This window comes from Rhinolophus ferrumequinum, chromosome 23 (assembly GCF_004115265.2).
Source record: "Rhinolophus ferrumequinum isolate MPI-CBG mRhiFer1 chromosome 23, mRhiFer1_v1.p, whole genome shotgun sequence".
Taxonomy (NCBI): Eukaryota; Metazoa; Chordata; class Mammalia; order Chiroptera; family Rhinolophidae; genus Rhinolophus; species Rhinolophus ferrumequinum.
Window position 1 is genome coordinate 22,352,521 of NC_046306.1, and position 17,378 is coordinate 22,369,898.

The 17,378-nt window shown below is 46.1% G+C and overlaps 1 protein-coding gene across 3 annotated transcripts in view; it reads right to left on the minus strand.

Annotated features, from left to right (window-relative positions):
* Positions 1 to 2,026: 2,026 nt before the first annotated feature.
* The window catches only part of POFUT1 (protein O-fucosyltransferase 1), a 28,272-nt gene continuing 12,920 nt past the window's right edge, over positions 2,027 to 17,378 (minus strand). Inside the window, exons 5-10 of one of the 3 annotated variants that reach the window (XR_004421811.1) lie at positions 13,752 to 13,944; positions 11,945 to 12,187; positions 5,791 to 8,859; positions 3,222 to 3,288; positions 2,627 to 2,779; positions 2,027 to 2,548 (exon numbers count right to left, since the gene is read on the minus strand). Coding sequence is in view for 1 of the 3 variants with exons in the window: in XM_033094742.1 (XP_032950633.1) it covers positions 8,671 to 8,859; positions 11,945 to 12,187; positions 13,752 to 13,944 (625 nt within the window). In the remaining 2 variants the exon portion in view is untranslated. Of the gene's footprint in view, positions 2,780 to 3,221; positions 3,289 to 5,557; positions 8,860 to 11,944; positions 12,188 to 13,751; positions 13,945 to 17,378 lie in introns of those variants that run through there. The other 2 variants (XR_004421810.1, XM_033094742.1) reach the window with 2 other exon arrangements.

Sequence of the window (17,378 nt, forward strand, 5' to 3'; positions counted from 1 at the left end):
TAACCTCCACTCCAACCCTTCTGCATTTGTTGTTCCTTCTTCCTGGAATGTTCTTCCCCAGATATCCACACAGCTCACCCACTCACCTCCTGCATGTCTCCACCCAAATGTCACCTGGACACGGAGGCCTTCCCTGACCACCCCACTCTCCTTCTGTTTACCCTATTTCATTCTCCTTCATATTCTTCATCACCTCCTCAACACATTATATATTTGTTTCTTTTCTTTTTCTTCCCCACTAGAAAGCAAGTTCCATGAGAGGGGGCACTCAATCCATAAGGGTTAAATGGTTTAATTTGTACCCCCATTTTACAGATGAGAACACTGAGTCCCAGGGATTACACACTGGATTAATGTTAAAGCTAGGCTTTATACCCAAGCCTTTGAACTCCAAACCTAGTGCCCTTTTCAAAGGGTCACCCACTCCAAAGCCCTCATTTTGTAATTGAAGAGGAGACGAGAGTTCAGAGAGGTCCAGGACTTTTCCTGAGGCCTTCCCTGCCACAGAGAGGCAGTTCTCTGCCCTCCTCTCCCTCCCACCCCCACATCACTGATCTGAATGGCCTGGGTCCTTGGTTCCCTCCAGGCCCTACTCCTCAGAAGCCTAAACTTCTCCCACTCACTCATTTCCCCAGCAGGCTGAGTGCTCAAGGTTCCTGTTCATTCACTGGCAACAACTGGGAGAAGATGGTCTCACCATGAACAAACACAACATTGAAAAGCCAGGGAGAGAAGTAAAGGAAGCTTATACCAGGCAGTGCCTAACAGGGCTGCCAGAGCCCCGATAAAGCTTAATTCCCTATACCTGGGGCCCTCCTAAAAGTTGTAAAACATTTTCATGCACTTTGGAATCTCTCTGGCAGCCCCATGCCAACTGATGGTTCATAGTGGAAGAAACTGAGCCTCAGAAAGGTTTTGCAATTTCACAAAATAATGACACTATCATCAAGCATCTACTATGTGCCAGGTATGATGGCAATATTAGTTCTTTAAATTCTCCCAACAACCACAAAGTAGAATGGAGTTATGTCATACATAAGGTTAACAAATTAGGGCAGAAAGAGAACAAATTTTGTCTTTATACTTTAGGACTTGACTTTAAAAGTAAGATGAGCCTTGACTGAAGACATTATTTCCATTTTACAGGTGCAAAAACTGAGGTTCAGACAGGCTGACAACTTGTTGGAGTCACACATTAGTTAGTGGCTGGACTGGGATTCGAAGCAGTCTCCTAGGCTGTGTAGAGCCAGCACACTGTACCACCAAGGTAGAACTCAAAGTGTCCAAACCCAAGACCAGTGGCTTTTCCTTACGCCACATGAAAAACCAATGAAGCCAGACCGTTTTGGGAACAGGCGCTAACGCTGGGGAGTATGAATTAGCGCAACTTTGTTAGAGAGCAATAGTCATGCCAATCAAAATGCAAACACTCTTCTGACCCACCAGTTCCACTCGCTGAAACATATCCTACTGATGTATTTGCACTTGTAGGAGAGGGCAACTGTTCCAGTTTCTTCGTTGCAGCTTTGTTAGTGATGGCCCAAATCATCAAACTTAAATGTCACTCAATATGTTAAATACATTATAGTCCATTCATATTATGGAATATGGAGGGTAGAAGAAAAAAAAAATCTGCATATGGAAAATACCCTAAGGAATGTTATGTGCGAAAGCAAGAGCCAGACAGTACAATTTTGTGTTTTGTTTTGTTTGTTAAAAAATGATATACACACAGATGTATGCCTATGAATGGCATGAAAAATTCCTGGAAGATTTACAAGAAACTGTTAGCAGTGTTTGCCTCTGGGGAGAGCTCTGGGCTAGGAGCAGGCATTTATTTTTCACTCTACAGATCTATTCTTTTATACTGTTTGAATATTTACCTTGTGCATGAATTTCTTTTCAATAAAATTTTTGAATAATTTACACAGCCAGAGCGCGCTGCCCTTTGGCACTCACTCCTGATGGCTCAGGTGGCCCCTTACGTGAGCCCCGAAAGATCCCTCCTCCCACCCTTACCCCATTTGCTTGCCTTTGACCCAGAGACAGCTCTGAGTAAGATCTGATCAAGCAGCCTCGGTTTAAAACCCTTTTCTGTTCCCTCCAAGGGAAAGGGCCAGACTCTTAGTTTGGCATTCCAGTCCTTTACATGCTACTCAAACCTTCCTCTGCTGCCTCATCTCTGATCTCCATCTCCCCAGACCCATGCATAGCACTGACTAATGCTCCCCACAAACTTATCTTTCTGGTTTTCATCATACAGCCTTTCCCCTCAATCATTTAAACTCAGTCCCGTGAAGGGCCCTCCCACCCAGTTCTGACTATGTCACTTGCCTTGAATCATAGTCTTCACTGGCTCCCTACGGCTCCTGGGAATACAAACGCTCTGGCATCCAAAGCACCGGCTCCTGTCATGTTCTGACCCCAACGAGCTCTCCAAATTCTTCCCCCAATCCAGCTGCACTAGACCAATGATGGTCCCCAATTGGCGCCTTTGCTCATGTGGTTTCCTCCGTCCAGAATTCCTTTTCTTCATCCCCATGAGTACCTGTTGAAATTGTTCCCATCATTCAACTCAACTCCAACCTCCTCCATGAAAGTTCCACGATGTCAGACGTCATCTCACCTTTCCAGACCACTTTCTCTGCACATGCATTCATTCAACCCATATACAATGGACACACTTATAAGCGAAGCATTGGGTTAGGGGCTGGAAGAGGGAGATACATCAGGCATGGTCCTTGTTCTAGGGGAAGCTCTCTTCTAGCTGGAGGAAAACCTAGAAGCAAATATCCTCTGATAAGTAATATGAGAGACAACACAGCATAGGGGTTAAGGACACTGACACTTGTCCCATACTTTCAGGGTCTGAGCCACTCACAAGCTGTCTGAGCTTGAGCTCGCGGCCTCACCTCTCTGTGCCTCAAAGTCCTTATGTTGTAGAATGGAAATAATAAGAGGGTCGATGTCATAAGGTTATTCTGTGACTTTGATGAGTTAGCTTGTATAAAATGCTTAGAACAGAGCCATGGCACACGGAAAACAATACATGTTGCTCGTTACAATTTCAAGGTGCTGTGGGAACTCAGAAGAGGAACATTTCTTAGAATAAGATCTTGAAGTACTGATGACTATGATATAAGCAGAGGGAAAGCTTTGACAAGAGTGTGGAGATGTGAAGAGTGAGAAGAATATGAATGGCGATAGAGTTTCCCTCTTACAGGAACTTCAATACTTGCCGTCCCATCCTGACTGCCCCATGGGTCTTGTTCTGAGGGTCTTCAGGGCCTGGCATAAAGATAAGGCTGAGTGAGAGTCTCCCAAACTTCATCTTTCTAATTCACACATCATTTACTTAATATTTTTCTCCAAATCAACTCATTTTTTGTAAACTAAAAAAATGACTTAAAAGGAAACTTTAAACCACATCTGTAAATGAAAAAACATACAAAGTATTCAAAAACTAAATATAACGAGAGCAAGATAGCGTTACTAAATTCTAGCTGGCTAATGTCTGACTCTGAGGTGTGTTCTCGCTGTAACCAGGACAGATTATTAGCGAGTGGTAGAGGAGTCAATAACATGCTGGCACTGAGCTGAGACCTTCTCTCTGGCCTTGTTGGCAGGACTGAGAAGAGGCTGAAAAACTCATGCTCTCCTTCTGCTAGTGCCCTCTACCTCCTAAACCATCTTGGCCACTGTTAGAGTGGGGAAATATCTCCCACACTGGAGAGAATGAATGTGTGTCACTCATTTTTTTTAGAGAGGCGGACTTTGAGAGAGGGATGGGGTCTCCTCTCAGGCTTTCCCTCCGGCCACCCGTGGGTGGGCACTGTTCCCCACTGCTGCTGCGTCACTGCGTGTGGGGGAAGGAAGTAGTTTCTGGAAAATGCCTTTTGTTCCTTCTCTTCCCACTGTTTACCTGGTTGGGCGTGGCATCCTGGGCTGATGATCAATAAGGGATTAGACGTTAAAACAAATCAAACCTGCTTGCCCTTAAATAATGGTATTTCAAGGGAAGGTCCCAGCTGAAATAAACTGAGTTTCAAGTAAGAATTTGAATTAATTCTGACAATATAATCCAGAGTGCAGGACTTGCCTTCAGGCTATGGGTTTTTTTCCTGTCAACTCCGCTAAGGATGGAGAGAAAACAAAAGGGGTCTTTATTTCTGGGCCAGGGAACACTTATTATTACTATTATTATTCACTAAGTTTCTTTGATTGAACAGAACATGGAAATTTGAGCTCAGCTCATTTTCTTCTCCCTCTACGCCTTCTCCTTCCTTATTCTCTTCTTCTCCACTCCCTTCCATATTTCTGGAAGATCTATGATGTACCAGGACAGTGTTTCCCAGTTTGGGTTCCTTTGGGAACACCTGCTTCTCTATTTCTGCCTAATCCACAACCCATCTCTACTGGAAGTTACTTAATTTTTAAAAAATGTAATTCCCATTGTTTTGCTTATGTAAATTTGGACCCATCCTAAGATAATAAAATCCATTAAATCAAGGGTTCGACTATCTGGCTGTGTATTTCCCCCAAGGCACAATACGAGAAATAAGCCAATGTTACAACGCGAACTGAGCACAACTGGGCACCTCCTGAAGCCACCCCACTGACCGTGCTGAATGGAACCTTCACGGCATGCCAGGGAGGGGCCTGCAGAGACGGCCTTCCATCAAGGGCTTGCGGCTGACCCATAGCCTTCCAACCAGTGGTGCTCAAACTTCAGCTCCTGGAGAGCTGTTAAAAGATTCCTGGGCTGCATTTCCAGAGCTTCTGATTCAGCAGGTCTGGGGTGAGGCGTGGGAGTCTGCATTTCTAACAAGCTCTCAGGTGATGTTGATGCCGCTGGTCCCAGGACCACACGGAGGCAGGTCTGGGGCCATTGGCCACCAAAATCACTTGTAGGTGCTTCTTAAGATGCAGATTCCTGGGCATGACCAACCAGACATTCTGATTGCTCCGGTCTGGGTGGTTCCCTGGAATCCGCCTTATCAATCAGAGCTCCAAGGAACCTCTGGAGACCACCTTTGAGGAACACTCCTGGGACTACGATTAGCACCTGGCACTTGGAAATGAGGTAGAGAGGTGAGTGACCTTCCTCAAGGTCATTCTGCCAGTCACGGACAACTCCTTCTCCGTTGCTTGGGCCCTAAACCTGACGTCTCCTTCCCTCCTATCCTCCATTCAGTGTGTCAGCAAACCCTGTTGGCTCTTCCTTCAAAACACAGTCAGATTTTCTTTAAAAGGTTCCAGCGCTTGGACTTGGGGATGGGATGATAAATGAAACAAGACTGACGAAATGTTGAGGACTGTTTAAAGTGGGAGTTCATTTTATCACTCACAGTTTTCATGTACATTTGAATGTTTCCATAGTAAAAGCTTTTAAGTCTTTGATCTAACAAATCCACTTCTGGGAATTTATCTTAATGAAATTTTAGATACAGAAAAAATACCTTACAAATAAAATGTTTTTCAAATACTAATAGTAAAAAACTGGGAACATATTACGTTCTCATAATAGGACAAAAATAAACTATGAGACACCCCACCATGGAATTCTATATCATTAAAAACGTTTATTCAGGCCATGTACCAACATGGAAAAAATGACATACTATTAAGTGGAAAACAGGACATTAAATTGTATATACTACATGATTACAACTATGCAAAGACTTACATCTTTAAAAAATATTTAAAGTTAAAAATAATTTCATATTCAGAATCTGACCCCTTTCCACCACCTTCGACGCAACCACCTCTGCCTGAGCCCCCGTCTCTCACCTGCATCCCACAGCAGCCTCGCGCTGGTCTGCTTCCACCCTCCTTCCTTCCCATCTCTTCTCGTGGCAGCCAAAGAGGTCCTTCTAAAACATAAATCAGACCACGACCTTCCTCTGTTCAGACCACACCAAGGCTTTCCATCTCTCTCCAAATAAAAGCCGAGTCCCGACCTTATCACTGCCCTCCAGGCTGTGGGACGAGTCACCTCTCTTGCTGATCTACGGCTGTTCCCTGCCAGCTTCTGCTACTGCAGCCGTGATGGCCTTCTTGCTATTCCTCTCACTTACTCCGGCGTCAGGGCCTTTGCACTTACAGCTTCCTCTGCTGGCAAGGTGCAGCCTCCAGATATCTGAATGCGCGCCCCTCCCTCCTCTTCAGAGAGGCCTTACCCAAGCTTCCTATCTAAAACAACTCTGTTCCCCCTCTGCAACCCCCATGCCCTTTATTTTCCTTAGTAGCACTTCACACCTCCCACGGTACATTTGATTATTGTGTCTTCTACTTACTAGAATGCAAATTCCTTGAGAACAAAGACTTTACGTCTGATTCTCTGCTGAATCCCTAGTACCTAGCACAATAAATACCTGTTGCTTGAAAGGATGTTGAACTAAAAGCCACCCAAGACAACTGTTTTGTTTTTCAAGTGATCTCCTCCTCCCCAAACCCTCTGGCAGGGGAAGACCCGCAGCAGAAGCCCAATGGGTGAAAAGTGCATCCTGTGACCTGGGTGCAGCAGGGCATGGCAGCTGCCAGGACTGGCTTTGGGAGGTCAGATTCTGACTTGCTGCCACCAGCTGTGCGGCCTTGGAACAATTATAAGAATTTCCTGAGCATTAAATTTTCCTTATGCAGAAAGTAGATAATAAGTTTCAATATCTCAGGGCTGGGGTGGGGTCTCAACCAGAGAATGCCCATAAATCACTTAACAAGCACAGTGCCTGGCACAGAGTAGGTGTGTGGCAAGAGGCAGTCCAATTAATCAACAGCTACAGATGTGCCTTTGTCTCTTTCAAGTTTACAATGAGATCTTGTACATGTTGTATCCAATTTGAGCCTTTCAACAATCCTGGCAGTTTTATCACCATTTTATTGGTGGGAAAACTGGGTCAAAAGTGCCGGCCTATAGAACATACTAAGTCTGATTGCAGCTCTCAACACCCTCTCCTCTAGAAACACAAGCTGTTATCACTGGTAAAGCTAATCAAGACAGTTTGGATGGTCCTTTAGAGGCCAGACTCTAGTACCTAGTGCTAGTCTGTGAACAGAAAGTGAAATCAGCCAGTGAGCCACGCTTCCCCAACCAGCCAATAGAGAGGCAGGGACGCAGGGGCTCCATGTCTCTGAATGAGGCTCATGAACAAGTCTGAACAGACAAATTGTCTCTCAGAATCCACCTAGGATTTAAAACATCTCACTGTTTTCCCGAGAGGAGAAATACAAAAGCCCTTTCTGTAGTTTCTCCCACTTGAGAGTTGGGCAGTAACTCAGAGCAGCAAATGTCACCTTTAGTCTTTGAGACCCTTGCTGCCCTGTAATCTCTGACTCAGTCTGCCCTGACACAGAAAGGAGAAGCCCTGGCCTGGAGCTGCGTGCCTGGCTCTCGTCAGTCTCCCCCACCTTTCCGGGACAGAAGACCGAGAGGGGTCACATGATGGCAAGAGATCAGCAGGTGCTAAAACCTAAATTTTAGAACCATAAGGCCAAAAAATCACTCTCGGGAGTTATGGATTATTACGACTGCAGCATCTGAGAGACAACGTAACACTGTAAGCCTTATGGGGTTGACAGAGAGATTACACTGGATAGGAACGAACAAAGGCTGTTTCCTAACTGGGACTGATGGCTGCTGGATCTGGAGTATCTTCTGTCTGGTCAGAGGCTTAGCATACACTGCAAGAGAATATGGTCTGAGGGCTCCAGCTGTAGGAGAAAGACTGGGAGAACAGGCCATAGATACTAACTCAATGACAAAATTCTACAACCAGGCCCCTGAGGCAAGAGATCAAAAAGGAGAAAGCCCTCAGAAGGATCCCACCAGGCCAGTAAGCCCTGGCCCCTGGTGATGCGTTAGGAAACCCTGATGGTGCCACATTTGTGGCAGGCCACCAACTGCCAAGAGTCTCTGACTGAGAGCAATGCCATGACGGTCAGGCTTGATGACCTGTGCTCCTTGCTGGGACTGTGCTTTGAGCAGCACTCCGCTGTCTGCAGAGCGTTACAGGGCACCTTGACTGAGAACTTATATTTGCATAGTGTTTACAGTGGAGGACAGTGCTCATGCCCCGAACCTGGAAATGGCCCAGGAAGCGGGGTGACAGTGGCTCTGGCCAGGCAGTGGGGATGAGTCTGAGGGCCACTTTGGAGGTCATATGGAAAAGTGGTGAATACGCCCACCCCATCCCTGGCCTCATCTACATTCAATTAAGGTCACTTTAGGTACCTACGTTAATGAACTTCGCTGATTTTTTTTTAAACGAGGGAGAGTTCTAGGGTAGTCATGACCTTGTATCAAAACTATAAAAATCTTTCTCTATATATAGGTATATAAAAAATCTCTCTGAAGAGAGTTCCGCATTGCAGGCTGCTCAGAGCAGGGCAGCCCAAAAGACAGAGGTTGGGCTGTTTTGCTGGTATTAGAAATTCCCAGGAGAAACAGCCGGAATCACACGAGGAGCGTAGATGGTCTGGCTCCTAGGAACGTGGACGTCCTGTGCCCGGGAGAGGGAATGTCTTCCTCCTGTAGGAAGTCCCTGGTACTTCTCTCTGTCTTTGGCAGGTGAAGAGGAGTTGGCTCCTTTGGGGATCAATCCTGAGAGCAGCTCTGGCTGCCAGGCCTGGCTGCAGTGACCAGCTCAGACTGGTGATGCGCTGCAGCCAGGATCAGAACTCGTCCCGTAGCTGTGGGGGCCTGTCCATGCCAAAGAAAGAGGACAGCCTCCCCTGGAGGTCTCGTTCCCGCTTCACGAAGGCGGTGAAGGAGGAGACGCAGTTGCCAATAAAGTGGTCGGCTTGGCCGAGGACGTACAGGTCGACCTGGGCCACCTCAGGCTTCAGGCTCACCACCTTCACCTGCAGGAGGAAGGGCAGGATATTGCAGCTAAGGTGCAGGTCGAGGTGGCCAGCTCAGCCAAGGCCTGCCACCCTGCTCCCAGTCTTCTTCCTCTGCGCTGAAGTTACAGACACAAACGACGGCGCAGAGGATTAAGACGTAGGGTCGGTATCTGACAGAAGTGTTGTCCAGCAGCTGCCTCAGCCCCCCGCACATGGAACACCACCCCCAGTACCCTTCTCCCCGCCACGCCCCCAGCCTCAGCTCCAAACACACCACTCTTTCGTACTCTGTGCCTCTGCTTGTTAGTTCCCACCGCCTGGAATATCCTTCCCTACCCTAAAATCCCCAAATCTCAGCTCAAGCTCTATTTTCCTCATGAAGCCCTAGCCGATGGGCTTGGCTTCCCCTACCAAACCATGGCCTGACCAAACGCTGCCCCACCCACCCAGTTCTGCTGCCTGGATGCCTCCAAGCCTGAAGTCCTGTCTAGTCTCTTCCCCAAGATTTTCCCCAAAGGTGAACCCTTCTCTTGATGGAGTACCACTTCCTGGCCAGCTACTGTCATCTCTGGTCTCCTTGCTGCCTCACCTCCGGGTCTGCTTGCCACAGAACAATCAGAGGAAACTTTTTTAGATACCTCTAACCCTGCACCCTGCTCCACCCCAAACTGAACCTCCTTAAATGGTACCCTACTGTTCTTCAGATAAAGATGACAAATCTTGACTGTGGCCTATAGGCCCTGTTCAGGCCACATCTCCACCTCCTCTCATACCTCCAGCCACTACACACCAGGCTCCAACCTCCTCAGGGCGTTTGCATATGCTCTTTCTTCCGTTTGGGGTGCTTGTCTCTTTGCCTGGTTAACTCCTACTTAACCTTCACTCTGCAGCTCCAGTGTCACCCGCTTAAGGAAGTCCTCCCCGGCCCCCAAGCTAGGCCAGGGTCCTCTGTTCTGCATTCTCACAGAACCATGCCCCGCACTTCAGAGCACACATCTGTTTGTAATTTGTACTCTAGTGATTCTCTGAGTAATGTCAGTCTCCTGCACCTGACGGGGGCTGGGCTCTGTCAGTTTGCTTGCCACTGCTGGCCAGAGCCTGCCTCTAGAAACATCTGCTGACTGGACAAGTGAATGAATGAGCCCCAGCCCCTCTTGTGGCATGTATTATAGTTTTCCTCAAAATCTCTTTTCTTGAGTCTAGACTGTGAGCCCTGGAGGGCAGCACCGTATCTTATTTATCAGTATCCCTGGCTCAGCACAAGCCCAGCTTAAGAGAAGCAAGACACAGTTCAGGAGGAAGGGGAGCTCTGAGCCTGTGGAGAAGGGGGCTGGGGAGCGCGGAAGGGCAAGAACAGTGGCACAGAAACAGGAAATAGAAAATGGCAATAGACTCAAGATGTAACAAGTAACGAGTATGTCAATGCCAAAAACTCACAAAAAAACTCCCTGGGGCTCTCCACATGCTTCAACTAAGTACCGAGGTGGGGGTGTGGGCAGAGCTGGGGCGGAAAGTGCTTTGCTGTCATGCAGAGGTTTCTGATGTAACAAAAATCATCATCTTGCTATTTGGATGGTAGCAAACAAATAATATGAGTTTAATCATGGCCAAAATCCCCTGAATAATTCCACCCATGTCCTGAAACTTACCCACTCTGTGTCATGCCCATTATAATTAGCTCTGTGACCTCTTGGGTAAATTCTGTCCCTTCTTGGGACTTTGGTTTCCCCAGCAATAAAACACAGGGGTTGGGTTAGAGGCACTTCAAGGTCTGCCAACTCTGATATTCTTCTATAAAGTGGGTAGATGGGAGGCCAGAGTGCACTGACTCAGCACTTTCTCTACGAGCCGGGGCTTCCAGCCTGGGTCTGGGGTAAAAGAGAAAGGGAGCCCCTCCACATAAAGCAGAGGGCACTCACTGCTAAAAAGCAGACGGCTGCCTCTTAAGGTCTGTAGAAGCGTTTAGGGCTTCTATTCCTTCAACAAAGTCTTACTGAATGCTTACTATTAATTCACTCATTTTACCGATACCTACTCTTTATGCGTACAGTACCAAGCACATTCTACTACATATTCATATACTGAAGGCTTACTATTCATGGCTTCCTTAAGCATTTACTAAGAACAAAAGGTCCTCCCCTTTCTTCATCAACCACCACCTTCTCCTATCAATGACGGCTAACATTACTGAGCATTTATTTTGTACCAGAACGGTTTTAATTTCTTTACATCTGATCTTACAATCACGGTTTGAGATAGGTACCACTTGCAGTCCCCATGTGTAGAAAAGGAAACAGAAGCACAGAGAGGTAAAGTAACTGGTACAAAGCTGCACGGTGAGTAGAGCTCAAGTTCTCTGGCTCCACAGCCCATGCCTTTAATTCCTCTGCTACCCTGCATCTCTCCCAGGGGCCCACTCTTTATGTCCTTATTCAGCAAACATTTACTAAGTGTCTACTCTGTGTTAGGCACTGTCCTAGACATTGGTGACGGCAAGGGGGCCGGGGTCTCAGCCCCGGAGGAGGTCAAAGCACCGGCTAGATTCCAAGGAATAGAATACTGAGTCCACCTGGGATCCTGCCCTCAAAGAGCCACAATTCCTGGGAGAAAATAAGACATATTTCTACACTAGTCTCACATAGTCTAGAAAGTGTCGCAGAGAAGATGCGATCAAGTTCTGTGACAGCTCCCAGTCGGGACACATTAGCTGCAGGAGTGGAGGGAAAACTGAAGAATGTCAGCAGAGGTGTGTGAGCTCGTTTTTTGTGTTTTTTTTTTAACTTTTGATCTCACGTGGCCTCTTGTTTATATCCTTGGTCATAGGGGTTCTGTTTAGCTAGGCTTCAGATAGTTCCTAAGGTTGATTGCTCTATAATTTAGCTGTAATTTTAACGTGGTCATGGGAGGTAGCAGGTACCTATTCCACCATCTTAGAATCTTCTCCTCGAGCTGGGGTTTGAAAGAAGGGTAGGAACTGGAGAGAAACCGGGTGGCCAAGCAAAAGCCTCGTGGTGGGAGGACATGCAGCATGCAGTGGGGGCAGTGGGACCCTCTGCTTTCTCTGATTCCTTTCCCGCTGCACTCCCACTGGGCCCATGCATACCTTCCCTTTGAAGAGCTGTTGGATCTCAAGCACGTAACTCTCTGAATCCGTAGCGATATAGACCGACTGGGCGTTGAGCGCCGTCACCCAAAGCTTCAGGGCCCGCTTGATTTCCTTCAGGTCAGGGAGGCACATCGTCATGGTGAGGGGGGCCGCGGAGCTGCGGCTGTAGCCCACACACTGAGGAGAAGCCATAAAGTGGGAGCCAGCAGTGCCGTCCTTCAGCATGGCACAGGCATTCTTCTACGGGGTGGGGTTGGGGGACAGAGTTAAAGACAGCAACTGGCTGGGAACCCCAGAAGCCAGAGCCGGTAAGTGAAAAAGGACAGGCTATATGGGAGGAGCTCAACTATGTTTTTTAAAAAAAGCATTGAGGGAAGACGGAAATGCATCAAGACAGTAAGAGCGCTTATTTCTGGGTAGTGGGATATTGGCTTCTGACAAAGTTTTTTTTTTTTTCCCCCACTGGTTTTACTGGTCCCATTATCTGGGACCTCCAGTAGAATTCTGAACCATGGTGGTGACAATGGGCAGCTTTATCTGATTTCTGACTTCAGTGGGAACACTTCTGATAGCTCCCAAGAAGCACATGTTTGCTGTGGGTTTCACAGAGATAGTCTTTATCGAGTTAAGGTTGGTCACTTCTATTCCTGGTTGGTTAAAAGTGTTTTTGTTTTTTGTTTTAAATCATAAATGAGTATTGACTTTTATCAAATGCTTTCTTGGCCTCTACTGAAATGATTTATGATTTTTCTTCTTTGGGTATTAACATAGTGAATTTCATTGCATCCCTGGGATAAGTTTTACTTGTTTGTGTTGTATATTCTTTAATATGTTATTGAATTTTACATGCTAATATCTTACTTAGGATCTGTGTATCTATGATATTCACAAGTGAGAATGGGTTGTATACTTTTCCAAGTTGACCTTATCTGAATTTGGTTATTAGCGTAATGCTAACTTTAGAAAAAATAGCCTCTTGTATCTTTTTATGTTCTAGGAAAGTACAGATGGGAATGGTCTGTTCCTTGAAGGTTTGACTGAAACTACTCATAACATATTCTGGGCCTGGCTCCTTTTCTTTGTGGAAGAAAAGGCTCCTTTTCTTTGTGGAAGAAAAGGAGGGTAAATGTGTGATTACTTCTTCAACTGACTCTGAATGAATTTTGATCTAATGTCTATACTTTTCAAGTCTTCAACAATGAGCATTTCTAACATGTATGTATAAATATTTATGTATAGAAGTGTGTGTGTATATATACACATACATGTATACATCTCTCGATATCTGTATCTTCTTATGTAAATTAAAGAGACTGTCTATATTACTCCTGTTATTTTCACACAGAGGATAATCTGAGGAGGTTCCTGCACATTTCAGTGGCCTCCAAATTTAGAGAATGACATCTTCATTTCTTGGGAGCCCCACCCAATCTCCAGACCTTGTTTTTCAACAAGGAGTCTATTGACCACACACTGAGCTGGGACAGAGGTCTCTTGTGCTATGAGTCTCTCCCTGGCTTATGGCTGGATCCCGTAGTCTAGTTTGATACCTCAATTTATGTATCTGAAAAATGAGGATAAAAATGGAACTGTTAAAATGAGAACTGGCAAGCAAGCACTTTGGAGCCATATTTCTGCTGTGTCTATGGTAGGATCACGGGAATCAGTCCCATGGACTTGGCTGAGCGAGGACTCTTTGCCGTGGCTGGGACATGGTGCAATGGGTTCAGTGTTCCACCCCCACAGGCCTGGGCCCTGCTCAGGGACATGTCCAACCCAGCCATGAGAGGAAGGGAAAAGTTACCCAGTCTGAGCCAATGCGCAGGTGAACGCCCACGTAGGGCCGGATGAGGTGGGCGCGGATCTGAGCCTCCCCCGTCTGCACCATCTCGTCTGACCATACCATGTACTTCTGCAGTGGCCTATGCTCCTCCAGGATGGGGAACTGGGCCGGGGCCCCTGGCAGGGCCAGCACTGGATGTTCCTTGGGAGAAAATCTAGATACAAGACAGAATGAGGGGAAGTCAGAGAGAGGACACACAGAAAGAGCATGGCCACCACCCCCACGGGAAAAAGGATGGCATTGCTCCATGTCCCAGAGACCCTGTGGAGGGGCCCCTGTAACATGCAAGAAGCACAAGCGGTTGTGAAACCCCAACGGGCTGATAAGAAACCTTGGCGGCGGCAACAGGCACAATATGCAACTGTCCCGCCACCCGGAATTTACAACCCTCTTTGCTTGCTTAACAATTAAAAATTTCCAGTAGTGCATTCCAAGCTTTTATATATCATGCTGGCTTCCAATATGCGGTGTGATAATTGTCTCCAGGGTGTGGTGTCTGGAGCCTTGCCCTTTTACCCACACGGCGAGACCGGGATATGCAGCTGCTGCCAGAGGGCAATGGACAGGCCACACTCACAGGGAACGTGACACTGGATAAGCTCACTCACTCTTCATACATATTTACTAATTGCCTACTAGGTGCTTGGAACCCGGGGGAGAATGAGGCAGGCATGGTTCCTGCCCTCATGGAAAGCACAGATGCCCCCATCAGACCTCTCTCGAAGGCTTCGCTCCCCATATACTATGCACCTTGTAATTATTTCACCCGTTTTTTCTGCTGGACTCAGGCTTCTGAAGGCAGTGTGTCCATGTGCTCAGAAGAGTGTCTGGCACACATACGAACTCAGTTAAGATTTGCTGACTGAATGGGTGAGGAGCAAGCCTGTGTTCCCTCTTGAGCTAAGCCCAGAGCCTCTCCCAGCAACATGAAACACCCTACTGGCCCATCAACTTTCAAACGCCACATCTCTGGAGGCTTCTTTCCTCTGCCTGGACTGCCTTCCTTCTGCCAGTCAGAATCCTGTTCTTAAAATTATGAAGCAGGCACAGCTACTCTGGAAAATGATTTGGCAGTTTCTTATAAAACCAGACATGCAACTACCTTATGACCCAGCAATTGTACTCTTGGGCATTCATCTCAGAGAAAGGAAAACCTATGTTTACACAGAAACCAGGAAACAAGTGTTCACAGCAGTTTTATTCATAATAGTCCCAAACTGGAAATAACTCAGATGTCGTTCAACAAGTGAATGCGTAAACACACTGTAGTGCATCCAACCAATGGAATACTATAGCAATAAAAAGGAACAAACTCTTGATAGAGGCAACAACTTGGATGGATCTCAAGGGAATTATGCCAAGTGAAAAGAGCCAATCCTAAAAGGTTACATACTGTATGACTCCATTTATACAACATTTTTATAATGACAAAATGGAGAACAGAAATGGAGGCCAGATTAGTGGTTGCCAGGGGGATGTGGGGTGTGTGTGTGTGTGTGTGTGTTTAGGGAGGTAGGTGTGGTTATAAACTGGCCACACAAGGATTTTGTAATGTTAGAACTATTTGATATCTTGACTGTGGTGGTGGATACACGAACTTACACATGATAAAATAGAACAGACGAAACACACACACACACACACACACACACACACACACACAGAAGTGAGTACAAGTAAAACTGGAGAAACCTGAATAATATGAGTAGATTGTATCAATGTCAGCATCCTGGCTGTGATAGTGTGCTATAGTTTTGCAAAATGTCACCATTGGAGGAAACTGGACCATGGCATCCCTCTGTATTAGTTCTTACACCTACATGTGAATCTGCAATTACTCAACAAAAATTTCAATTAAAAATTATGAAATAGTTCACATAATACAAAAAATAATCCACATACCCATGACCCAAACTAGCAGATATTAATACTTTGCTTTGTTTGAGATTTAAAAAATATATACAGATATATAGATAGGTATAGATATGTATCTAAATAAAAGGTCTAGCCTATCATCTTTCTTTCCGTCCTCTTCCCAGAAGAGACTGTGGTTTTATGCATGACTACACTTCACTATTTGTATAGAAAGGTATTACACTGTGTGGGTTTTACACCGTGTAATGGTGAAAGCATGGCTGTCCAGCCAGATGACCTTCTTCTAGAATGTTGACTATGCCATTTATTAACTTGGGCAGGTGACTTAGCCCTTCTGACTTAACCATGCCTCAGTTTCCTCGTCTGTATAATAGAGATGATAATAGTTCCTACCTCACAGGGCTGCTGAGAGGATTAAATGGATTAACACAAGCAAAGCGTCAGAACAGTGCTTGGCACATAGAAAGCTCTACGAAAATTCTATCATCCTCCTCCTGCTCCTCGTCACGTCACCACAGTGCGTGTAACCTATTTCAACTTTTTAAAAATTCAATTTTATGTTTCAGAGATTTGGCCACATTGATCATGTGGATCCTGTGATCGGGTTAGCTTCTCTTGGAATTTTCTGTTTTGCACAAATAAACTGGGATGTACTCATCTAGTACCCTCCTGCTAGACAGTAAGATTGTTCTAATCTTTCAGTCATATGACAGTGCTGCAATGGACGTGCCCCTTTCTTCACGCCCAACCCAAACACCTCGGTCCACGAACACCTTCTAAACCTCCAAGATCTTCAAGTCTTGTCGCCACTCCTAAGCCTCAGCCCCTCCGCGAGGGCTCCCTGCTCCCTTCTCCTTTGCTGCCTTCGGCTCAATGATGTTCTCAACAACTGTCCTCCCTGCTCCACCGTCAGCCCGGGAGGGTAGGGGCTCAGGCCGTCTTGTTCACCATGATTCCCACACACCCTGGTCCAGACCCAGTGCCAAGGAAGCAACACACAAGTATTCATCGACAGCCTGGCTCTAACTAAAACTCGTCTGACTTTAATTTTATATGCACAGATGCTCCTTGACTTACAATGGGCTTATGTCACAATAAACCTGCCTTAAGTTGAAAATATTGTAAGTGGAAAATGCATTTAATATACCTAACCCACCGACCATCATAGCTTAGCCTCGTCTATCTTAAGTGTGCTCAGACACTTACATTACCCTACAGTTGGGCGAAATCATCTAACACAAAGCCCATTATATAATACAGTGTTGACTATCTCATGTAATTTATTATGCGTATTACTTTTATACCACCATAAATTCAGAAAATCGTTAAGTCAAAGCATCGGAAGTCAGGAACCATCTGTACATCTGTACATGTAAATCATTTATTGAGCCTTATTATGTGACAATGTTCCAATTGCTTTGTGTATACTAACTCATGTGATTCTCTTATGAGCCCTGTGAGATAAGTACTATTGTAATTCTCATTTTATAGATGAGGAAACTGAGGCCCAGGAAGGTTACGGAAGATGCCCATGATCACACAGCTGGGAGTTGGTGGGGCTGGGACTTGAATCCAAGCAGTCTGCTCCAGAACCTACATCCTCAACCACCACATCTCACCCTGTCTTCCCCACTCGGTCAACGATCACCTCAAAAGCTGCCTGCAGTGTATTCTTCTGATTCCCAGACCCTAGCACAGGCCTCAACACACAGC